Source organism: Hemitrygon akajei, chromosome 2, assembly GCF_048418815.1.
Source record: "Hemitrygon akajei chromosome 2, sHemAka1.3, whole genome shotgun sequence".
NCBI classification, from domain to species: Eukaryota; Metazoa; Chordata; class Chondrichthyes; order Myliobatiformes; family Dasyatidae; genus Hemitrygon; species Hemitrygon akajei.
The window spans coordinates 33,044,102-33,068,477 of NC_133125.1; the positions used below are offsets into that span (position 1 = coordinate 33,044,102).

Below are 24,376 nucleotides of genomic sequence, written 5' to 3' on the forward strand. Positions count from 1 at the left end.
ACCATAACAACTCCGTGCATTGAACTGAACTAGATGTTAGATACACGCAACCCATTACCAGTCTAAACCCTGCCACCTGAGCTTGAATGAGTTTGGGAATTATATTTACACACATATATGCATAACACTGCTAAGTTTTGATTTACCTGGTTTAAGTTACTAATGCAAGTAATGATTTTAACATCAAAACCAGTCTCCAGATGTGTTCTATTGCTGCAGATACTTCTGCACGGTTGTGTGTATGTAACATGTTGAACCATAAGGAATAACTTGATTTGCCCCTTTGAAATATTACCACAACCTTTCAAGGACTCATCTTATGTTCTTGAAATTTATTTATTATTTCTTTCAGTATCTGCAGAGTTTGTCATCTTTTGTACACTGGTTGAATGCCCAAGTTGGTGCAGTCTTTGTTGATTATTGTTCTATTATGGATTTTTGAGTGTGCCTGCAAGAATAATTAATCTCAGGGTTCTACATGATGATATACATGAACTTTGAAATGGTTTGTTACGAAATTTCTATTAAAATAATGTTCCATCTTGCAAAACTTCCTGAAATGCGTATTGCCCAGTTGTAATGGATATTCATTTTCTGAATAAACCAGATATGCCCCTTTGACATTGCAGGATGAGCATACAAATTGCAAACCTCAGATAATGTAAGTACATTTGAGGATTGATTTCTCTTTGTATTATAGTACTTGGAAATTACAAGAACATGCAGTAAGTATTATATTATTTAAAGACAAATCAAGTTCTGAAAATTAAACAGAAGCACAGCTCAGGTGGTACATCCTCCCTGTGAATTGTGTGGGTTTCTCCAGGTGCTCCAGTTTCCTCCCTGTCCATACACACTTGTTAGGTTTGTTGGCCATTACAAATCCTCATGATTAGGCTAGGGTTAAATAGGTAGATTGCTGGGCCAGAAGGGCCTGATCTGTATCTCTAAATAAAGGCAAAAACAGACAATTCCAGTTATTTGGCTATCAGTTTCAGGGCAGCTGCTTATTTGGGACAATTCAAAAAATAAAACCTAATTGAGGAAATAGCCAGGATGTCTTTCATTTACTTGGGACATTATGCTTCTTAACTGGGACAGGAGACTGTTGCCAAAGTTTCTAACTAGCATCATTTGTGCAACCATTAGCTATCACGTGCACACTGTAAAGTTTTTAAAATAGTGTGTGCACTTGTATTCAAAAAGCAGTGATTGCTACCAATAGTTGGCAAGAAATTCAGAACTGTTTTGCTTACTGCATTCAAGATTGGAGATTGTAGAAACTACTAGCAATGAAAATGAAACAATTTCACATTATCAAGTCAGGAATTACAAGGAATTAAGATAACAATCTTGAATATTATGAAAACAAAGAGTACACAATCATCAATAGGATTGTGTGAAGGCAGGCCATTATCTACAGAGCCTGTGTTGATCTTGTTCATTTAGGGCAAATTCCTCCATTGATAGTTTTGTATTAGGGTTTGTGGTACTGTAGTATTGAGTATTGCAATTTGTTCTGCATTTTGTTCAAGCATATACTTCATTAAATAGCTTGAATTTTAATACTTTATTTCTATGAAGCTTTGGACATTTGGGACAGCTACTTAATAGGGCCAAAATGTATTGGTCTTGATTTGCCCCAATTAACCAGAATCCATTATTAAAAACGCAGGGTTAAGCTTTGGGTTACCCATTTCATATTAAGGGAGCCAAGATTTACAGATACTTCCAAAAATGCAGTTATACATTACTAAAAACTGAGGGATGTCTTGTGACTAACATAATTGCATGTACTTTTAAATGCAGGTCTAGGTGATGTTTGCTGAACAATATCCAGGAGTATGCTCCAACCAGCTCATCATATTCCATAAACATCTGATAACACAAAGTTCAACCATAAACCCCACTACAGTTGAGTATTCAGGGGTGGTAGACAATAAGCAAGTGCCAATAAACCTATACTTTATTTACATCCTTTTGCATAAATGCCAACTAGCATGATAATATGCATTACATAAATATAATTCTGTACAAATTACATACCCAAGATTAAAAAAGCATAAATACTGTAGTTTGTCAAAAACAAGCTCCTGTGTACTGTGGTTAAATGTGAAGAGTTATTGCAAATTTGGACAGTAATTGAGATCACAGCTTGGATAAAATTGTCAAGATTCTGATCACACTACACAAGTAAGTAGTACTGGATTTAAAAAATACAAATACTTTGTACATCACATCTTCCAATAAGATTTAAAAAATACATCAGCTTAAGTATATTGCAATTTCTACTGTTCAACATGTATACACTGCCAAGATGTGCAGTCCATGCAATAAGCCAATGCTACATTTTCACTGTGACACAATATACAACCCAGTTATAATGCACTGTGGTACTGTGTATGTGGAATCAATGATACATTTATCGTACCAGCAGACAGTACTCTGCTCGAGCCAACACATCTGCTTGAATACTTAAGGATAGTTTAGAAAACCAAATTGGGTGCCACATGCAATAGTATGGGTCATGCAGGCACTTCAATACCAGGTTATTGATACCAGCACTTTATTGCATTTTTGGCATCCATGTGGTGGAAGGATACAGTCACCAGCATGCAGTATAACTGGGATATTAGTTGCCTGGACACAGCTTGAAAATGACTTGCTTATAACAGGCATTAGTAAGTCATTCACAACTTTTGTAAACAAAGCCTGCATCATCATTAGAATTAAAGCTTTCATAAATGAAGCTAGGCTCAAGACTGCTTTTGAAATACAAACAGACTGATCTCTACACCATTCTGACCATAACTGAGCTTTCCAAACACATACAGGTTGAATTTAGAGGCAAGGAAAAGTTACTTGTAATATTCAACTAAAAAGCCTTCCCTGTTTGCTCAAATTTTCCCTGAATATCCCCAGCAAGAGACAAAATTAACCTTTAAAATTGGGTCTATGTTCCTAGAATTGTTTGAAAAAAGTCACTTAACCTAAGTATTTAGTATTCTATGATTTCTTTACATCCTCCATTTAATTTGAGAGCATCAAGAAAGCCAAGACAAAAACAAATCTGCTTAGGCACTAGAATTAGGTTGACAGGCTTTTGGTTGGTCACTTTACTGAATTAAAAGCATTACAGCAGGTCATCAAGTTCACTTGGCACAAACTACTGTTAGGCATATCCATTCTGTTGACCAATGGGTTTCCCTTGATTAATGTAATGCTGTGTGCTCAATTGTATCTGTGAGCAAATCAGGTCACTTAATTAGGAGAAACTAAGGTTAAAGCATAAATTTGAACAGACAAGGATTTAGCCCATGCACCTGCTCTATGAAAGATCCCAAAAAAAAGAAATGCAGTCTTTGATAGCATGTTGTTGGGCCTCTTCATTTGGCCATTTAAATCCTCTGTATTTTCTCAGCTACAATAACAGGATTCTCTTTCCTGATCTTCATTGCTGCTTCTGCTTTGTAGTCATAAGGACAATTGTGTTTATCTGAATATCGGTGAATTGCACAAAACAAGTTCCCACATCGACAGTCAAAACCTGCTATAGGAAAAAAAGATGGCAACTTTACCAAATTGTAAGTGACACTATTCCAATATTCCAAAGTTTGGAAAAGCTGTTCAAAGTTTAGCACTCTGCCTTTTAAATATCACACCAAACGCGTCATCAATAGGGACAGGAGTAGTACTGGAGGATTGGAGGGTTGCAAATGTTGTTCCCTTGTTCAAGAAAGGCAGTAGCGATAACCCAGGAAATTATAGACCAGTGAGCCTGACTTCAGTGGTAGACAAGTTGAAAATCCTAAGAGGAAGGATTTATGAGCATTTGGAGACCATCTGAAGCATGGATTTGTCAAGGGCAGGTCATGCCTTACGACCCCGATTGCAGTGGATGTAGTGTATATGGATTTCATCAAGGCATTTGATAGGCTCCCCCTGCAAGGTTCCTTCAGAAAGTAAGGAAGCATGGGATCCAAGGAGACCTTGCTTTATGGATCCAGAAATGGCTTGCCCACAAAAGGGAAAGGGTGGTTGTAGATGGTTTGGATTCTGCATGGAGGGCAGTTACCAGTGGTGTTCTGCAGGGATCTATCTAGGACCCCTCTGATTTTTATAATTGAGCTGGATGAAGTAGAAGGGGTGGGTTAGTCAGTTTGCTAATGACAAAGGTTGGGTGCTGTGGATAGTCTGGAGGGTTGTCAAGAGGTTACAGTAGGACATTGATAAGATGCAGAACTGGGCTGAGAAGTGGCAGATGGATTTTGACCTAGATAAGTGTGAAATGGTTCATTTTGGTAGGTCAAATTTGAAGACAGAATATAACAGTAATGGTAAGACTCTTAGCAGTGTGGAGGATCTGAGAGATCTTGGGGTCTGTGCCAATAGGACACTCAAAGCTGTTGTGCAGGTTGACGGTGTTGCTAAGAAGGCACATGGTGTTGGCATTCATCAACTGTGGAATTGACTTCAAGGGCTGGAGGGCAATGTTACAGCTATACAAAATCTTGGTCAGACCCTACTTGGAGTACTGGACAACTGTGTTCAGTTCTGGTCACCTCACTACAGGGAGGGTGTGGATACCATAGAGAGCATAGAGGAAATTTACAAGGGTGTTGACTGGAATGGAGGGAGTACCTTATGAGAACAGGCTGAGTGAATTTGGCTATCTTGTTGGAGCAATGGAGGACAAGGGATGAGCTAATAGGTGTAAAAGATGAGGGGCATTGATTGTGTGGCTAGCCAGAGACTTTTTCCCCAGGGTTGAAATGGTTAAGTTTTTCCACATTGAGAGTGGTGGGTGTGTGGAATGCATTGCTGGAAGCAGACACAATAGGGTCCTTTAAGAGTCTCTTACTGATAGGTACATGGAGCTTAGGAAAAAAAAGGGTTATGCCCTTGAGAAATTTTAAGCAGTTTCTAGAGGTGTTACATGGTTGGCATAACATTGTGGGCTGAAGGGCCTGTAATGTGCTGTAGATTTCTATGTTCTAAATGGTAAAGTTGCTTCAAAGGTAGAAAGACTGAATAAATGAAAATACCAGCTTAATTTTACTTTGTGACCTGCTACATATTTTGTGAATTGAGCCAGTTTTCACTTTTGACCTGGATCCACTTCCACCAGGCTTTAAATCAACAAATGGGAACATTTCATGCTATAACCAGGAAAAGTAGGAAGTGAACTCCAGCACAAATGGTTAGAAAACTAATTGATCAGGCTAAAACTAAATTATGATAGACAATTCTACAAGTGATATCCATCTTTAAAGCTCAAGTAGGGGAATATGGAAATAGCAAAAAGTTCAGTGCACTTCTTGTCCTAATAGATTTCTCGGAAAGGATCTGATGGTTCAAAAGAAAGGCATCAAATAATGTTTGAGCAAGATTTTGAGCAACTTATTGTACTTGATGCTCAGAATTCAATTAAGCTTATTTTTCTAGATAATGCGATAGACAATGACAGATCTTCAGACAATGGAAACATTGCAGATGGCAGCATCTTGAGTATGATAGCACAGTTTGCCTGAGAGATGTAAGACAGATGGACTGGCAGATCTTAAACTTGTAACTGGAAGTTGACATGGATGAGATGAACCTCAGAAATTAAGGTAGGACCTTTAAAATTTCCTTCCCGACTATCCATACAAAACTAACCCACATTTGGTTAGGTTTCAGGTTTACACACATTGTTGAACTAAAATGAAAGTGGGTTATCATCACCTACAGAATGGAAGGCAAGCTAACCAAGAAGAATACTAATATTGTTAGAAAATAGTCAATACAACCAAAAATCCCTTTGCAAGTTCTTTTGAGATTTATTTTTAAAAAATAATTCAATTTTAACAGTCAACCAGGCCACCAGAAGTAGCAAAATCCCAACTCAACAAGATATACCCTTAGTTTTTAACCCACCAGGCTCACCTGCAAGACCAACTTTTTTCCTGCATTGAAAACATCTATTTTTCTTTGGTCGAGGAACATCCACAGGTTTTTCTTCTTCCCTTGACATAGTATCAGGCACAGATGGAGATGCTTCAGCTACGACTATACAAATAAGTACATTAATGCAGAATTTGCAGCTTAAATCATGTACATTCCAAATTAGTCATTGGTGTTATCGAATTTAACTCATTTAACTGATTTGCTGTTTCACACAAAAAATTACTGGGTGTACAAATGTCAATTTGAAATTTTACACCTGAGTAAATTAAGACTAGTCATTGATCCTAGAAGCTCAAGCTCACTAAATGTATATGGTAAAACTGCATTTGTAGAGCATCCAAGTAAAACAAAAGAAAAACAACACATTTGGTACTAACAGGATGTGTCCTTGAGAACTTTGGAACCCCATCCTCCAAACAGGATCAGATTTATTGGCTACCCCAACTTGTCCAGATGATGGTAGTTAATTGACTTTGAACTGCTACAATAATTCTGGAGAAACTACACCTATAACACTGGTGACAAGAATGTAGAAACTTCCAGGTCAGGATGGTATTACTCGAAGGAAACACTGCTCCATGAATCTGAAGTTCTTGCCCTTTTAAGTGAACATGGATCAGAAAGCTGCTGTTAGTAGATGCATATCTACATGTTACTTTGTAGATGGTACCTACTGCACCCATGTGCAATAGCAGTGGTTTAAAATGATGAACGGGATATTAAATGGATTATAGTTACTGGTGTCAAGCTTTTATTTGTTGGAGCTTCATTCAACAAAAGTGGAGAGTATTCCATTCCAAATTGTGCCCTGAAGGTGATCAGAATAGTGCTAATTAGCCCTCATATTACACACCATTTATGACTAGTTTGAGCTTTTCCTTCAACCCGCAGATTTTGATGCCATGGATACAGGAGGAAGGTCATTAACAAAGTACTTGGTTGGTACCAAAACATAACACCAAGTTGCCTTACATTCCAAACTCCAAAGTTAGCAGGACTAACAAGTGCCTACATTAGCAGATTGAACTCATTGGATGTTGGAATCCTAGCTATTAATAAACTAGATCATGATTTGGATAGTGACTGAGAATGCTTCTAATTTTGCCGATACCGAGCTAGATGGGAAAGATCCTCAATTCTCCGGGGGCTATTTTTTTTTCAGACCCAAGCCTGAACAAGCAGTGTATATGGAAAATCTAGTCATGTACTTGGACAATTGTTAATATTCCAAGAATGGGTATCATAGTACATGCTTAAATTAATATGCAAGTTTAAAGGTCAAGTTAAAATAAGACACTGAAATTTTAGCCTTGACAATAGTTGGACTGGAGTACAATTGTCTCCTTTTCCATATGGAAATGTTCCTCCAATATGGTGAAATAAGGCATCTTGTGAGCTGGACATTGAGAAACAAATTACTAAAAGGTTAGCAGAGGAAACACTGCTATCAACTAAAACACAAATGTCTCACTGGAATCATTCACAAATCAGTATTAATGTTCAGGCCAAGTCATAGCAAAACAAGTTTGTTGCATCCATTATCTCAGAAATGCTTAAAACTTGCATACCTGGCTCTGTTACCTCAATTTCTGTATCTTTCTTCTCTTGGGAAATACTCATTTCCGTCATTTGCTGCGTCACAGGCAAAGCTGAACCAGAAATGCTGTTAAGAGCAAAAAGCCTCATCAGGACACTGAAAACAATGGTAAAATTTGAAGAGCTGGAATTGAACACCCTTTGGAGTTGGTGTTAAAAGCATCTAGATAAGAGTGTCACACTTATGGTACAGGCAGAGGATAATTGGGTAACCACTAGGAAAGGGAGTAGGCAGAATGGAGGACTGCCCTTGAAAACTATAATATTGTTTAGAATAAGACAACAAGACTAATATGAATAGAATTAGACCATTGGGCCCATAGTATGCTCTGCCATTTGATCATGGTTGATTTTCCATCTTAACCTTGTAAACTTTGATGCCTTCACTAATCAAGAACCTACCACCCTTCACTTTAAATGCACCCAAAATGTTAACCCTTTCATTCTTGTGACCATTCTCAATCTTCCTCTGGACCCTCTTCCATGTCAGCACATCCTTCCTTGGGTACTAGGCCCAAAATTGCTAACAATCCAGATGTGGTCTGACCAATGCCTTAAAGCCTCAGCATTACATCCATGCTTCACATTCTAGGCATCTGGAAGTAAATGCTAACACTGCAAGTTAACCTTTAGGAAATCTTGCACTTGACTCCCAAGTTCCTTTGTACCTGATTTCTGTACACCTTTCAGTCTGCCACTTTGCCCATTCTCCTAATCTGTCCAAGCTCTAATGCAGACACTGCCTTCTCAGCAGTACCTGCCCCTCTACTTCTATGCATCATTCACAAACTTGGCTACAAAGCCATCAATTTGGTTATCCAGATAATTAACATACATTTAAAATCTGAAAAGTAGTGAACCCAACAACAACCCATGTGAAGAACCACTAATCACCAGCAACCAACCAGAAAAGGTACCCTTTATTCCCACTGTTCAGCAATTAGGGGAAATACTATTGGGAAGCTGACTGTATAGAAGGCAGTAGTAGCCAGGACCATAGTACTAAGATCAGCTCTGAGGCTCAGTAGGGAAGGGTGAAGGCCAAATGGACTATAGTGATAGTGAATTCAGTGGCTAGGTGGGCAAGTAGGAGATTGTGGTCACAAAAGGAACCACAGAATGGTGTTGTCTCCCTGGTACCACAGTCAAGGATGATAAAGGGGAGGGCAAACCAGAGAAAAATCTGCAGATGCTAGAAATTAAAACTATACACAAAGTTGTGAGCATATTGACACAAGTTAAAAAAGGACTTCAGGGGAGTAATATCTGGATTACTTCCACTACCATGTAGTAGTAGGGGTAAAAATACAAGTGGAAATGCAAAATGAATCATGGTTGTAAATTTAGTATGGGGTAATGATTCTGGTATTTTTGGGCTATTGGTGACCTGAACAATTGGGATAGGTTACACCTGACTTGGAGGACAACAAAAATGCTGGCAGGTTCAGAATATCTAACAGCACCAGCTGCAAGATCAGCTCAATTCCCACCACTGTCTGTAAGGAGTTTGTATGTGTTTCCGATGACTCCACGACTTTCCTCTGGGTGCTTGCATTTCTGCTCACATTCCGAAGATATACAAGTTATGGGCATGCTGTGTCAGCACCAGTGACACTTGTGGACTGCCCCAGCACATCTTAGACTGTTGATCATTGAAATATAGTAATGTATTATTTAGCATCAATGCTTTATGACAAATAACGCTAATCTTTTCTCAGGCAGATTCACTACTGCTATTAGGATGTGTAAAACAGCCATGCTCCATAAAGGAGTGCAACCGTAATAAAACTGCAAATTTAATCTTGATGCTAGAAAACAACTTAACTTTTAAAAATATTAATCAGAGACATTGACAACTTCAACCGACAGCCATAAAGAGTCCAAGAGAAAAATTAGCAAAGGGTCTCTGGATCTAATACCCAAGTTACATCTCACATTGCAGGCCATTTGGCTGTTGAAAGGTTAAGTAAGCATAACAGGTCAAAATCTAGTTCAAATATTACAACTGTTATCAGTTTAGTTGCAATGACCCAAATTAGAATAGAGAAATCCAGATTATAGTTTACTGGTCCTCGCTATTTAAAAAAAACTGACTGACCAGGGTCCTTCACAAAATAAGCTATCTAGGTAGCTTCCTGTGAACACTAGGCGAGGAGACAAACAAATAGATTTTTTAAAAAAATGTAAAAATTAACCCGATTCATTCTTACAAATGGATACTTCAGATTGAACTCAAAAACTTAAAATGAATGTGATCACTACTTGATAATTTGCAATACTGGATTGCATTTCATTTGGCAAAGTGGTAAAGTCAAATTGTCATTAAGAATTATGTACATGTCAGACCACTAAAATAGTGCAATTATCCCGAGAGAATTTCATTTCATTGTAATTTATAACTGCCAATTAGGCCATGATTTATTCTCATATAGCAATTACCTCGATTTGACAGTAGTATTAATAGAAGCATCTTCTGAATTAAAACTTTCTGATCTCTGCACCTGAGTGAAGTCTGAGCTGCTGGAAGTACTTGATGCACCTTAAAGATGAAGAATAAAGATTAGTGACCTATATTTACTCAGAACCAGATTGCTGCCATTTAAAAGTGGCAAGAACCCACCTCCCCTTCAACCATTTGGAACCCCAAGTCACTATTTACCTCAGTTAAACAGCTTCAGCATTAAGGTTTGACATCATTATGACCAAATAATTCTTTTTTTAAAAAAAATACCACACAAATGATGAGAAAACCTAAATAGCATTTCTTCCAGTCTCAAATGTTTGACCATCTCCTTATATAGCTCTGTAGATATTCACCCTTCTACCCTCAATCAAATGAATTTCCCTGTTAAAAGTCAAAAAGACACTAAAGTGCCTTCAAACTCCTGCACTGTAAAAAAACCTCAGTAGTCTTCATTGTGCTCATTCACCAAGTTCATTCCCATTCCCTTTCTTCACAAAGACTTCTAGTTCCAGCATGCCAAGAAATTGATTCTTAATATCCTAGTTTCCTCCAAGCACCATTAAATACCCTTTTATGTCTTCGCACCGGACCTTCAAATGCTGCAGATCAATGTTTAGTCTCCCTCCCCCAAAATTTAGTATGCCACACCTTATATTACAAACCAGAAAATTAAATCCTTGCATTGATCTGGCTGTAATCAAGGATCCGTTGCATTCATCATTCCAATGAAGTTTAGAAAATAGTGAAGAACTTTTAACCTACTTTAAGATCAATTTTACTCTTCCATCCTGCATAACCCTCCGCTTTTGTCATCCATCATCTGAGTTTCATAAAAGTCCTTAATGTATCTACCTCTACCACTACCCATGACCCACACATGCTTAAGCTTAACTTTGACATTCCATCCCATAGTTTCCTCCAATCACCTAAAAATTATTCCTCTTATATTAGCAATTTCAACCCTGGAGAGAAAAACTTTCTGGCTGTCCACTATCATTGCCTCTCATCATCGCTTATCAAGTCACCACATTCTCCTTTGCTTCAAAGAGAAAGTTCTAGCTTGCTCAACCCACCTTTCCAATTCCTTGTCCAAGACACTTAAAAATCATGCATAGGGTCCCAGAAAAGATTTCTGTGGAACATTGGTAACCAACTTCCAGGCAGAATATGCTCAATTGACTGCCACCCTCTGCTTCTTGTGGCCAAGCCAATTCTGAATCTCATGCCTCCTAACGTGTATAATCACCAATTTCAATTAACTAAACCCACAAGTGGATTTTGATCCACAAAATTGAAAACAAACATGGAATTAAACATTAGTTTATTTTATGATCACCTCCACACCCACAGCAGCTATCTATTGGGTTTAAAGCAGCACCCAAGGTCTTCAGGGAAAGTTACTTTTGTTTAGTCAATATTGCCCAACAATTAAAACATGCTTCTTTCATACCCTCCAAACTTGAATGACAAGTTAGAAATTCATCTGTAACATGGGAGGGGGATTAAACTTAATTTTGCTTAATAAAGGCACCCAACTAATTTCTCTGTAGAAACCAAATTAGGAATTGAACTGAAAAAGATATAAACAAATCAGACATTATGAAATGCCTTTCCTTAAAGGATTGTCTAGTTCTTTTTAAAAACTGGATGCTGCAGATTGTGTACTTTAAGGATTTAAAAATACAGTAAGTGTAACTGAAGGACACATTAACACAACAATCTTTTTCTTCCAACTTGTCCTATATTTGAAACAAACTTCATGCTACAGTGAAAACAATTCTCATGAAAATTTTGACAATACCAAAAAATGTTTAGAGCAGAAAAACATACTCCATTTTGCTTACCTAAAGGACTCATTCGGCCACCATTTTGTTGCCTTTGTAAGTGTTCCTTGTAGCAAACTGAACACATTCCATTTGTCCTAGGATTCCCATAAAAGCCACATCCAGTAGTGCACAACATTGGCACTTGAGTTTGATTAGTTTCTTGAGCCATGCTTGTATACTATAAACAAAACAAATTATGGACTTTGTCACAACATTGTAAAAACTGGTAAGGTAAACTGGTTTTACATTAGAGCATCTATAGTGTCCAATATGAAAAGATCAAAATCAAAGCACCTTGTTGCTTGGCTTTGTTTTTCAGTAGTCAAAAAGTAGACCACCCATTTCCATCATTCATCAATTATAACTGATCTGCTTTTAGCAATACTGTAGTACCCCAATAGTCAGATTCCCTTAACATCCAGAAATCTGACCACTTTGAACAATGATAGAGCTTCTGCACAACTCCATATGAGGAATTCCAAAGACATCTCACCGCGCGCAAAGAAATTGTTTCAGAGACCCAAATCAAATATCCACGAGGTACAAGCTGCAGAGGACAATTAGCAACTCAGTGCAGTCAGGAAGCAACTGAATCACACGTTTTGGACCTGTTCAATTCAGTAATGTCTTGTATATAGATCAGATGTTTCAAGACATTTCTTATTTCTGATTCAAAGGCAAAATGAGGAATGGAAATTTAAAAAGTATGAAATTTGAAATTGAAGGAAAGCTGCTAGTTTGAAAGTCATCAAGACCAGACAGATAGCAACAATCTTCAAAATAAAATTTTGAAAAACAGAACTAAAAGTAGCACTTTCCCATTTACCATAATTAACTAAAATCAGCAAAAAAGCACACTTCAGCCTCTTGAGTTCACAAAAAATTGAGGTTCAACTGAAAACTATTTTTCCATCTCATTTGGGAATTTAAATCAACTTTAGAATGAGCATTCATATCTTGAAAGATTAGAATGCAAACCAATCTTGATTTTCACTAAACATTGGTATTTATGCTCTTCAGAAATTCCCCAGATGCAAAAAAATTATCACAGATTAAGTTCTCTCCTTAGGTTTTGCTATGTGCAGCACCAGCATGCATCTTCATTTCCTTCAACATGGCATAACATGACCCACATACACTCTACATTGTCTTGATCACAGCAAGAAAATCCAGTGCCGCACAAGTGAAAACATTAAAAAATGTTTAATTATCTTCTGGCTGTAGCACAAGCCGTAACTGTTACTACTGTTGGGATTACAATATTAAAATAGCATGGCATTTATTGTTCCCTAGAGCAAATTTAAACATTAAACTGACAAGATGGTTGTACAAAATTCCAAACCACTAAACTGAAACTAAATTTACCATTTCATAAGAGCTAATTCTAAATGTGCTGCTCATGGTAATTTGAACAGATAACTCAAAAACAACTTAAGTTAAAGCACTCCAAAGTGACCAAGTGATGTAGTTTACATGTTGTCTTCAACCACTACTACTTGCAGATCAATGGATATGCAACTATCTTAGAATGTTTATGTACAATCAACTTCCAACTGTGCAAATTACACTATCTACAACTGAGTATTCAGAAACACCAGACCACAAATTATGCCAGTTCAAATAAGATACGATTTTTTCATCAGCTAGTTTTATATTAGATTTCTACTTCAGCTTCCCTCTATGGCCAGTAAGTGAAATATTCGCTGAAGGATGTAATAAAGTTATTTGGAAAACTAATAGTAAACCATGGCTTCAACATAGCTCTCCAAGAACAAGCCCCTAAATAAGTAATTATGGGAATTATTATTAAAGCAAACCTTATTATATGGAAAACTCCCAGAATTAGGCATACAAAACACAACCATTGTATGACTCAAAAATAAATATGTAAATGGAAGCAGGTTTATTGCATTCACTTTCCTCAGCGCAACATCACTAAGAATACAACACTTGGATCTCACCACAGTAGACAGCAATGGCAGTACTGTTCCCTCATCTCTCTTCTCTCTCTCTCTCTCCCCCCCCCCCCCCCCAACATAGTGGTGACAGCAGTCACAAGTGCACAATACCAGAAGCCTGTACTAAAAACAGTCATGGAAAACATAAGCAAAAGTGTTTTGCAATCCCATGCCTCAGCAGCAACTGCTGCCAGATCAACACCCAACAGAGGCAGGAACAAAATGTGAAAAGTCAATGTTTGAAAGTTCACAACATTCAGTAGGAACATACAATCAACAGCAACACTTAGAGCATTTTAAGTAATTAAGACTTAACAGTATTTACAAAAAGGTAGTTATTGCTGCAGAGGAAACTCAATGACATTGAGCAAAGAACAAATATTAGCTAGGATTATTTCCTTATTCTTTAAAGGGCTACACTAGGAATTATCAAACATCCTACCCAAAGAAGATTCTGCATCATTTAAGAGGCAGGATTACAGTAATTGCCCCTTCATTCTCAAAAGGTAATCAGCCAGCAGACTACCAAGGGCATTCATCTAGGTTAACATGTTTATCTTTACCATACTCTGGCAGTAAGGAATATGCCAGTCTTTTTTTGTGGCCAAAATATTGTAAATGCTCATTTGGAAAGGGGTCAGCATTAGAGGTGGTGTCACAGGCTGAATGAGCCTGGGAATAGATGGGTTCTCTGCCATAGTCTAGGATTTTTGGCAGGCAGTGAGGGCAAAGTGATGAAGGGACAGACAAATTAAGGCACCCTATTTACCAGGTAGAAAAGGTTGCCAAAAAGTTCTGGAAGTCACTTATTTAGCTGAAAATGCACCACAAAGACAGGTTGTGTGTGTAGGGCCTTGCCAAGTCTACACCTTGACTACTTTGTACAGATCTGGTTGCCTTAGCCAGGAATTGCCATTAGAGGGAGCACAAGATACTAGACTGGTTCCATACAAGAGAGAAGTAGACTGGAACTACATCCGAACAGTTCAAGGTTGAGTGATAATCTATTTAAAACCAGAGACGAAACTGGCAGATTTAGAAGCATTAGCATGATTGAGAAAGTACAGGACAATTAATGCAAGATGAAGGATCTGCAATTGCCGAGTTTGCTGAAACGCTGTATGTTAATGGTTTAATGCATTCAGAGCTACTCAAAGTTGGAACATCTTTCCGTTTTTAAATGCTCAACATTCACTAAACAACTCAGGTGTCACTATTCCCCAAAAATCTTCAAGCCAAGTATTTCTCGGGGGTCGGTGTATGCCTTTGATGATACCAGCTGTACGTGCAAGTAGCTGTATGCACAAGACCAGCATGCTAAATTTTGCTGAAGTATACTGAAATTTGAAGTTTGGCAGAATCAAGGAAACCTTCCCTACATGTATGCGTTACACCCATTATGTAAAAGTGAGTCAGATGTTTAAACAGCCAGTGGCTTGACAGCACTCCACGGCTATCGAGCCCAGAGACAGAATGGGAAGGAGGAAAACGCAGAAAAATGGAGGTGGAGGAGTCACAATCATTAAATGGCAAAGTAGGCTGGAGCAAAGGTTGACCCATTTTATTATTTTATAGGGGACAAAGGAACGAGCACGTCATAATATCAAGATGAAGAGGTCCTCTTCGACTCTCTGGCTAGGAGCAATCATTTTTAAAATAACACTTCTCAACCAAATTATTTCCGGTATCAAACAAGCAGTCTATTCGCGCAACACGTCACACGACAGGGTTACTTAAAATAGAAACTACTGGAAAACACCCCACATCAGCTCGGACAGCAAATCACCGACAGGCTTCGTCCTCTCACACAAACACGTCAGGCTCACGATTTTAAACCCCCACCCAAAAGGAAGTCGACAAATTACACTCAAGTCCTACTCCACAAGGAACACCCGATCACTTCTGCCGATGAGCAAAATGTCCTAAAAATACCTCCCAGTCTTCACCAAGGACACACGGGGTGGGTGGGGGAAAGAAGCGAATGCGTCGTCCGTCAATGGGCTTCAGCCGAAACGGCGGCCCACCCCGGCGCCTCCTCACTGCGTGAATACCGTGCCTGGCGCCGGCCGGACTCCACTCCTTACAGCGGGGACAGGGAGTAGGCCCAGCCGCCGCGCTTTGTTCGCTCACCTCGTCCGCCGAGCTCGCCCTCAATTTGTCCGCTCAGTCGAGCTGCGTCTGCCTTGCCGTTCTCCCCACTCCGGCCGCTGCCCCTGGTTCTCCGCCCGGCCTGCTCACCCCTCGCTTCTGTACCCGGCCTCCTGGCTTCTGGCCCTCGTTCTGTAGCCGGTGGCTGCCCTTCGTTGTGTACCTGGCCTCCTCACTCCTGCAACCGACCGCCCGCCTCACCCACTCAACTGCAAACTACTCCGGCGGAAGTGCTCGCCGCTCGCCTTTTACCGAGCCGGTGACGTCAGGCCGGTGCGATTGGCCGCCGAGCGCGAGGGTCGTCGCGTTCTCCGCCCCGTTTCCCGGAAGAGCAGGTGCTGGGCGATAAGCTGCCAGGGCAGAGGCACGTGTGGCGGGGCCGGCGCGGATAAACAGGACGGCAGGCTGCACTGCTGTTTTCTTCTGGGATACCAGTTTCAGTTTACAGCCAGAAGACTTCACAACAGAACAGTCATCCTGTCATCCCCACCTGCGCCCACCACTCACAACTTGTCCCTCTTGACGGACTCCAACTCTCCCCGACCTTTACAGCACAGTAAACACCCAGCTACTTCTCGTTCCTGTCCACTCGAATTACTGACTCAATTTATGTATCAGAGACACACGCACCCGCCTCTCCCAATCCTTGTTGAAAACCAATTTCAAGTTCATTGCCATGACCGTTGATACAGAAAGTATAAATACTTAATAACACTTTTTGCAACAGTAGCACAGCTCAATACAAACATAAGTTAACATAAACTTAATCAAAAGTAATGAGTCTAGTGTTGCCTTTTGATGCCTTGTCTACCAGACAAATACAGTCAGTTTTGAAACATTCAATTGACCTAGATTCACCAGTTTTCAAAGGAAGAACACCCCATTGCTCTACTATTTTAACATTCTTTAATTTCTAGTAATTTCCCCCCTTTCTACTCCCGATTCTGGTAGCCTTCTTACTCGCTCAATGCCTCCATATGATTTTCCTCCTCCTTCCGTTTCTTCCATGGCCCACTGTCCTTTCCTATGGAGTTCCTTCTTTTTCAGCCTTTTAGCTATTGCCCCTATCCTCTCCCAGCTTCTTGCTTCATCCCTACCCCACCAATCTAAAGTCTCACCTGCCAGTTTATAGTACATCTTCCTCCCCCCACACCTTATTCTGGCTTCTGCCTTTTTCCTTTCCAGCCCTGAAATGCCGACCTTTTATTTTCCTTCATAGATGTTACCTGATTTGCTGAGTTCCGCCAGCATTTTGTGTGTGTTGCCTAAAATGTGTAGGCCTGAGTTTAGGTTAACCATCATTTACAAGGAAGTCCCCAGCACCTGGTAATTTTCATAAATTCTGGGGAGACTCTTGGAAGTTCCCCATGTATTCCTGTATCATTCTGGTAAAGATATTCTGCTCCTCACAAGCTAGATATAATTGTTTTGTAGCAGTGACAGGAACAATGGTACAAATAGTATCTGTCCAGACACCTCTGCAACTGAGGTAATCCTTTTATTCTAGTTTTCTTAAGAGGAGGTCAATTGTCCATTAATAATAACAATGCTGGAAATATTCAGCAAGTAGCCTCCTTTGTTTTAGATTTCAAGCTATTGTTGTGTTCTGTATGTCACAGCACCAGCATTTTGTGTTCTTTCTCTGCCTGTTCCCATTTTTTTTCACACACCCTCCAGACAGATTAGTTGTATTTGACAAGACTCTTCTCTCAACAGCAATCTGTGTCACTTCATTTCTTTTGGTCTCCAACCCTATCACAGATAATCCGTCTCTATACAATATGAATAAACAGTCTTTAACACCAAGTCTGAGGAATGCCTATGGCTTACACACCAGCTAGCACAGTCTTGACTGAGCCAGATCTTGACCCAGTGATATGGCTATCCAAGAAACTCAGGCTCTGCAACACAGACATAGCATGCACAAGGACATACACAGACAAGATTGTACTCTGATTTCCCACCCTCACCTCCCATTCACACTCATACACACTAATTGCTCAGAACCTCATCCATACCGGTCCCATTCCTGCAATGGTTTGCCTCCCTATCTTGCTGCCAGTGTCTCTCTTACCTTGCCCTCCATTTCAGCCCTCTTTCACTCACTCCCCTTCCCTCAGCACTTTCCCCACTCTCCAGCTGCTGACTTGCACGCTCTCCAAGTCTAAGACTGCTCAACAACTGCTACTGCTCCTTCGCTTCAAGGTCATTCCCCAATATATTATAAATAAATGATGGAGGTGTCACTTTTAGAATTAGAATAAACATGCAACCGGTATTGTAACTGGAACATACTAGAGCTCAGCAGTATCCAATGTCTGTTTTAGGAAACATCAGAATTGCCAGTGAATATTGGAAAAGTTAAGAAAAAAAACTTTCTTATACTTTTCATCAATTTTTCTCTGAACAACACATTATGAGGCTTTGAGAACTCTATGGAAACATCAGGAAACAGTGAGGAAATTGGGTTAGGAAAGTTGCAGTTCCACACCCTGGGCTTGTAATTTCATTACTGTGGGTCTGGGGAGGGGGAACAGGGGGGAGGGGGTGAGAGGGGAGAAAGGGGGTAAGCGGGGAGAAGGGTGTAAGGGGAAGAGAGGGGGAGAGGAAGGACAGGGAGACGAAAAGGGAGAGGGAGAGGGGTATATGTCTACAATTAGTGAAAAAGTTGAAATGTACAAACAAATATGAAGTGGAGGTAAATTCACTTACCTTGGTGCTGAACTGATTCTAATGGACTCCCCCCTCGGGACTCATGTTCTCAATATTATTTATCTATCTATGTATTTATTTGTTTGTTTGTACTTGCACAGTTTGTTTCCTTGAAACTTTGAAAGAATCCAGTGGAAGGTCTTGTGTACAAACGAGCCTTACTGTTGATTTAGTGTTTAGAACTACAATGTCCATGGAGGTGTCAAAGTAGAATAAAACTACCTTATAGCCACAAATTTAATGATGTCTACAGTCAGAAGACGACTGCCAAAGCTTTGGTTTAGATGTTGAATTTAGCATCATGTGATTGCAAGTGATAAGTGCCACATTATGCATTTAACAACAGCTGTTCCTAAGCAATTGTTCTTTGAAAGACAAATGGACACATTGCACCTTGACCACTGAATGTTCTCAAGTACAACATCTGAGCACAGAGACAGCTACTTTCTCAGAAGGGAATCTGTACAGTATTACAACTGCTGAACATGACAATGAATGTGCTCACTATAAAACCTACGTTCCAATCAGCTATAAGATGAGATCATGTGGTCTTTACGGTTGCAATCCTGATTGACAGGAAGCCAGTAGATCCCAGGTTAACACCCTAGATGACTGTCCCTGAAGGGAGAAAGAAACATAAAACATGAATGTCAAATATTTACTTTTTGTTAAGAATAAGGAACAAGATCATCATAAGATCTTCTTCATAGCATGTTTTGATATGTACATTATACTATATCTAATATGTTGTTGAGTGCCATCAAGTCATAGTCAACTCACGGCGACCCTATGGATAATGTAGTACAGCGACCCTATGGTTAATGTAGTATGGATAGTAGATTGCCAGGCCTTTCTTCCACACAGTTACTGCTGCTGTCCAGGTTGGGACCTGTCCAGATTCAAACTCAGGACTATTCACCTCAAAGTCCAGTGCTGATGCCACTACTCCCCCCACCAGCTATATCTACTAAAAGACAATCTCTTATTTGCTGTAGTTGTTATGGACTATGATTGATGGCCGGCAATGATGGGCAAAGATGAGTTAACAAGGCCAGCAACTGACTGAGCTCCGGCAGATGCTCTGTTCAGATTATCGAAAGGAGAGTCAATTTCCACATTGCTACTCGTCAACAAAGATTTCCCAGTACATTGCTCAGGAGGACTTAGTATTAAATCTGGTCTACTAATGCAATTGGACTGATCAAAGTAAAAAGACAAATTTGAGTTTATTGTTGTATGTACAAGAACATCTATGCACAGGTACAATGAAAAACCTATTTGCAGCGGCATGAGGAACATCATCATATATGATGAGTTGCGTCATATAAGTACCATTTTCAAGAAAAGCATAAATAAACATAATAAGGAGTATTTAAAATGGGAGCCAGTTAAAAGTTAGAAGTTAAGAAGTATTCTCAGTTTATGTTACATGGCCTTGTCAATATGAAGGACATTGCTAGGAGTTTTGTGTATCAGGCAAATTGATTTATCATCAAAGAAAGATTTGTCTGTATATCAGCAATGCATAGTAACGCTACCCTAAGTCAACCCAATGACTATAGAAAGTTCAATGGATTAATGATGGTTTTTGACAAAGTGGAACAGTCATTAGCTTGTGCAGTTTGATGCAATCTTAAAATGAACTGAAATCAGATATGGAGGTTCTTGTGATCACAACCAAAATACCATTGAAGAGTAGGGATGCAACTTCACTGCACGTGAAACTCTGGCAGAACTAGTGTCTGACAATGGTTCACCAATCCCATCACATTTATTTGAGAGCTTATATGTGGTATCAAATGCCTTGCCATTTCCTCCATGTCTACATGGTTCCTTCCAAAAGGCAGTGGAGAGACCAGTGTATGTGATAAATGAAGCCTTGAAGATGTAGGTGTTCCAAAGTTACTTCAGCTTCACAAAGAGTCATTGGCTTTTTTTGTTTAGCTAGATTAGGATCTTGGTGAAGGAGCCCAAACCTACAGTGTGAAGAGGTACTTAGTGGAAATATACTTATCAGAAATATCCATGTAGATCAACAGATCATGGTTTGAAACATACTTGAGGCCAAAGAAGTGCATGATGTTGAATCTATTCCTGATGCTTACACAGAGATAACTTCTGTTCCAAGAGTCATTGAATGACAGTGAGCCATTGAGAAGTAACTGTTTCCTCATTTGCATGGAATCAGCGTGAATATAGTTTTAGAGACAGGTATACAATTGAAGACATCAGACTGGCTAAGGAGGACAGCCAACATATTGAGTTTGTAATGTTGGCAAATATAAATGTGAAAAATATTTACATATGCTTTCTTCAAAAAGGGAAAAAGTATGGTGTATTTGTGTACAGTCGGATAAATAAATCATGTGGTCAGTACTTCATGTAAATTTGTGAGCATTGCATGTCGCTAGTTCTTGGCTAAAAGAGTTAAGAAGAAACATCCTTGTTTGAAGTTCCTGTGACCTGCAACTGTTACTGTATTTAGAATCTACCAGAACTCCAGAAGAGTACATGATCTACTGTAGAGTGCTTTCAAGTTAATTTTCACAAAATTATACAAGCAAAGAAGTAAATTGTGATGCTTACCCTGCTATTTTTAAGCCATCTGCTCTCACTTTCTCTGTCTTGGAAATTGTATTTACATTGCTGAGACCCAGCACAAAATGTTCTTTTGTTTAAAAAATAAACCTTTCCCTCAGATTACATCAGAATAAATGAAAGAAAACAAATATAACAGAGAAGTAAATAAATGAAAATGAACCTGATTTTCATAATCACTTTTTTGATTGGCATAATCACTTGCATATAAAGAAATATTTCCCATGAATTTGATCTAAATGTTTTGGGTTTTTTTAATAAAACAAATAACAAACCTCTGTTCTGCTGTCCTAAATAATAGGTAGAAATTAACTGAGCTCAACCCCCAACTAAATTAGCCTCCACATTGCAAACAGGCCAAAATGATGTCACACAATAGGGACTTACTGATGTATCAAGTGACTGTGAGAGGATCACTGGTAGGACAGTATGTGCTGTTGATTTGTGCTAACTTGGAGGGGTGACCTCTGGGTGAAAACAAAGTTCAATGAAAAATAAAATGAGTGGAGAATGTATATCTAAAATTCTCCAAATGAAATGCTACCACTTTAAACTGACTGCAAAACCAGTTTGCTCACAGTACGAGCAAAAATTATTGGCTTAACTTTATCCTTCCTAATAACCCATTACAAATATTTACTGGTATTAGAACAAGACACTTATGAATGTAGAAATTCAGTTGTGCAATTAGGCAAATCAGATTTCCTAACTGCTTAAAAATGATTTAGTGCTGATGTACTTTGCGTACAGACTGCAGTTAGATTTACCATCTGTGCAAACAACAGAACTATTTTCCGTAAAATAAGATCTTACAAACACAAATGAATTGAATGACCACTTGCTTAGATTCAATGTCCACTTTATTAGGTACACCCGTACACCTGCTTGTTAATGAAAATATACCTACATGGCCAATCATGTGGCAGAAATCTGATGCATTAAAGCAAACAGACATGGTTGTTGTTCGGACCAAACATCAGAATAGGGAAAAATGTGATCTAAGTGACTTTGAAAGACAGTAATAAGACCAGAAGATATAGGAGCAGAATTAGGCCGTTTGCCTCATTGGATTTGCTCCATCATTTATCGTGGCTGATCCATTTTGCTTCTCAGCCCCAATCTCCAGCCTTCTCCCCATATCCTTTCAACAGTACATCCTTGCTTTTATATTCTAGTCCTTTAGAAACAAAACCTAATATCTAACTATCTGCCCCTTCCCGTATCTTTGTATCGTCCACTAACTTTGCCACAAAGGAGGAGCTTAGGAGAGTCAATGGCACCTAATAGTAGATTCCTTTGCTTGCATCTTTGGAAACAGCTCTACTTCTATCTTTAAGATCTCTGTTTTTCCCTTTCAGGGTTCTTTTGAAGACCCTGACCTGGAGCTAAACACTGACTTCGGTTCTTTGCAGGAATGGGACCCACTCTCGGGGTTTCACGACTGGCCGTTATTTGATATGCGGCCTAGGAGTTTAGCTCGCCTTCTGAGATCTGGGATCTCATGGCTTTGGAGTCGGGCGAACCGAAGGTCAGTGCCTCTACAGGAATCCAGTGTGTCGTGGGAGACAAAAGTTCGAAAGCAGTGAGCTGACTGCTGGCTGTGTGCCCAGAGACTTGAGTTCTTTGGGCACAGAGGTCAGAAAAAGCAAAGCAATGGGCTTTTAACATTGTGAATCAGCGAGTTTTTTGTTATGTCTCCCCTCTTGCTGTGAAACGGAGACAGCTCTTTTTCCCTTATTAGGGCCAGAGGGAGCCTGTGAATGTCGAATATCAGGTGAACGAGTAGCCTTTGGGGTGCTGCAAGTCTGTGTCTTTGCTGTTGCTTTGCTGCACGCTTGAGTGCTCGGTGGTGGGTGCCGATGATTTTATTTTGCTGGTGGGGGAGGGGGGATTGTTGCTTTCCTGCTGCTTATGCATGGGAGGGGGAGCGGGGGGTGGTTTGGGGTTCTAACATTTTAACTGTCATTCATTCTTTGGGAACACTCCTCTGTTTTCGTGGATGGTTGTGAAGGAAAGGAATTTCAGGATGTATATTGTATACATTTCCCTGAAATTAAATGTACCTTTGAAAGCTTTGAAGCCATCACTTTCATTATCCAAGTCATTGACGTATAATGTAAAAAGAAGCAGTCCCAACACAGACTTCTGTGGAACACCACTAGCCACTGGCAGCCAACCAGAAAAGGCTCCTTTCATTCCCAAACTTTACCTCCTGCCAATCAGCCACTGCTTTATCCATGCCAACAACAACACACACAAAATGCTGGTGGAACACAGCAGGCCGGGCAGCATCTATAGGGAGAAGCACTGTCGACGTTTCGGGCTGAGACCCTTTGCCAGGACTAGTCCTGATGAAGAGTCTCGGCCCGAAACGTCGACAGTACTTCTCCCTATAGATGCAGCCTGGCCTGCTGTGTTCCACCAGCATTTTGTGTGTGTTGTTATTTGAATTTCCAGCATCGGCAGATTTCCTCGTGTTTGCTCTTTATCCATGCCAGTCTCTTTTGTGTAACGCCATGCCTCATGTGCAACAACTTATCAAAGGCCTTCTGAAAATCCAAGTACACAACATCAACCAATTCTCTTTTGTCTATCCTGCTTATAATTTCATCAAAGAATTCCAACAGATTTGTCAGGCAAGTTTTCCCCTTGAGGAAACCATGTTGACTATGACCTATTTTATCATGTGCCTCCAAGTACCCTGAGACCTCATTCTTAATAATCAACCACAGCATCTTCCCAACCACTGACATCTGACTAACTGGCCTATAATTTATTTTCTTCTGTGTCTCTCCCTTCTTGAAGAGTCGAATGACATTTGCAATTTTCCTTTCTGCCGGAGTCATGCCAGAATTAATTGATTCTTGAAAGATCATTACTAATGCCTCCACAATCTCTTCAGCCACCTCTTTCAAAACTCTGGGGAGTATAGTATTTTATCCAGGTGATTTATCTGCCTTCAGACATTTCACTTTCTCAAGAACCTTCTCCCTGGTAATGGCAACTTCACACACTTCTGCCTGCTGACACTCTCGATCTTTCGGCATACTGTTTGTGTCTTACACAGTGAAGACTAATCTTTGTCTACCATTTCCTTGTCACCCATTACTACCTACAGCATCATTTTC

The 24,376-nt window shown here is 39.6% G+C and overlaps 1 protein-coding gene across 2 annotated transcripts; it reads right to left on the bottom strand.

The window, feature by feature from the left end:
- Window positions 1-1,948: 1,948 nt before the first annotated feature.
- On the bottom strand, window positions 1,949-16,304 carry LOC140740553 (AN1-type zinc finger protein 5-like). Of its 2 annotated transcripts, none has more exons than XM_073069818.1 (6): window positions 15,921-16,304; window positions 11,851-12,010; window positions 9,982-10,081; window positions 7,515-7,609; window positions 5,926-6,048; window positions 1,949-3,547 (listed from the first exon to the last, which is right to left on the bottom strand). In XM_073069818.1, exons 2-6 carry the CDS (start codon window positions 11,999-12,001, stop codon window positions 3,399-3,401), a joined length of 618 nt encoding a protein of 205 aa, XP_072925919.1. In that variant the 5' UTR covers window positions 12,002-12,010; window positions 15,921-16,304; the 3' UTR covers window positions 1,949-3,398. The 2 variants fall into 2 exon arrangements, with proteins under 2 accessions (XP_072925919.1, XP_072925909.1); XM_073069808.1 differs by having other exon boundaries at window positions 1,949-3,550; window positions 15,921-16,267.
- Window positions 16,305-24,376: the final 8,072 nt, after the last annotated feature.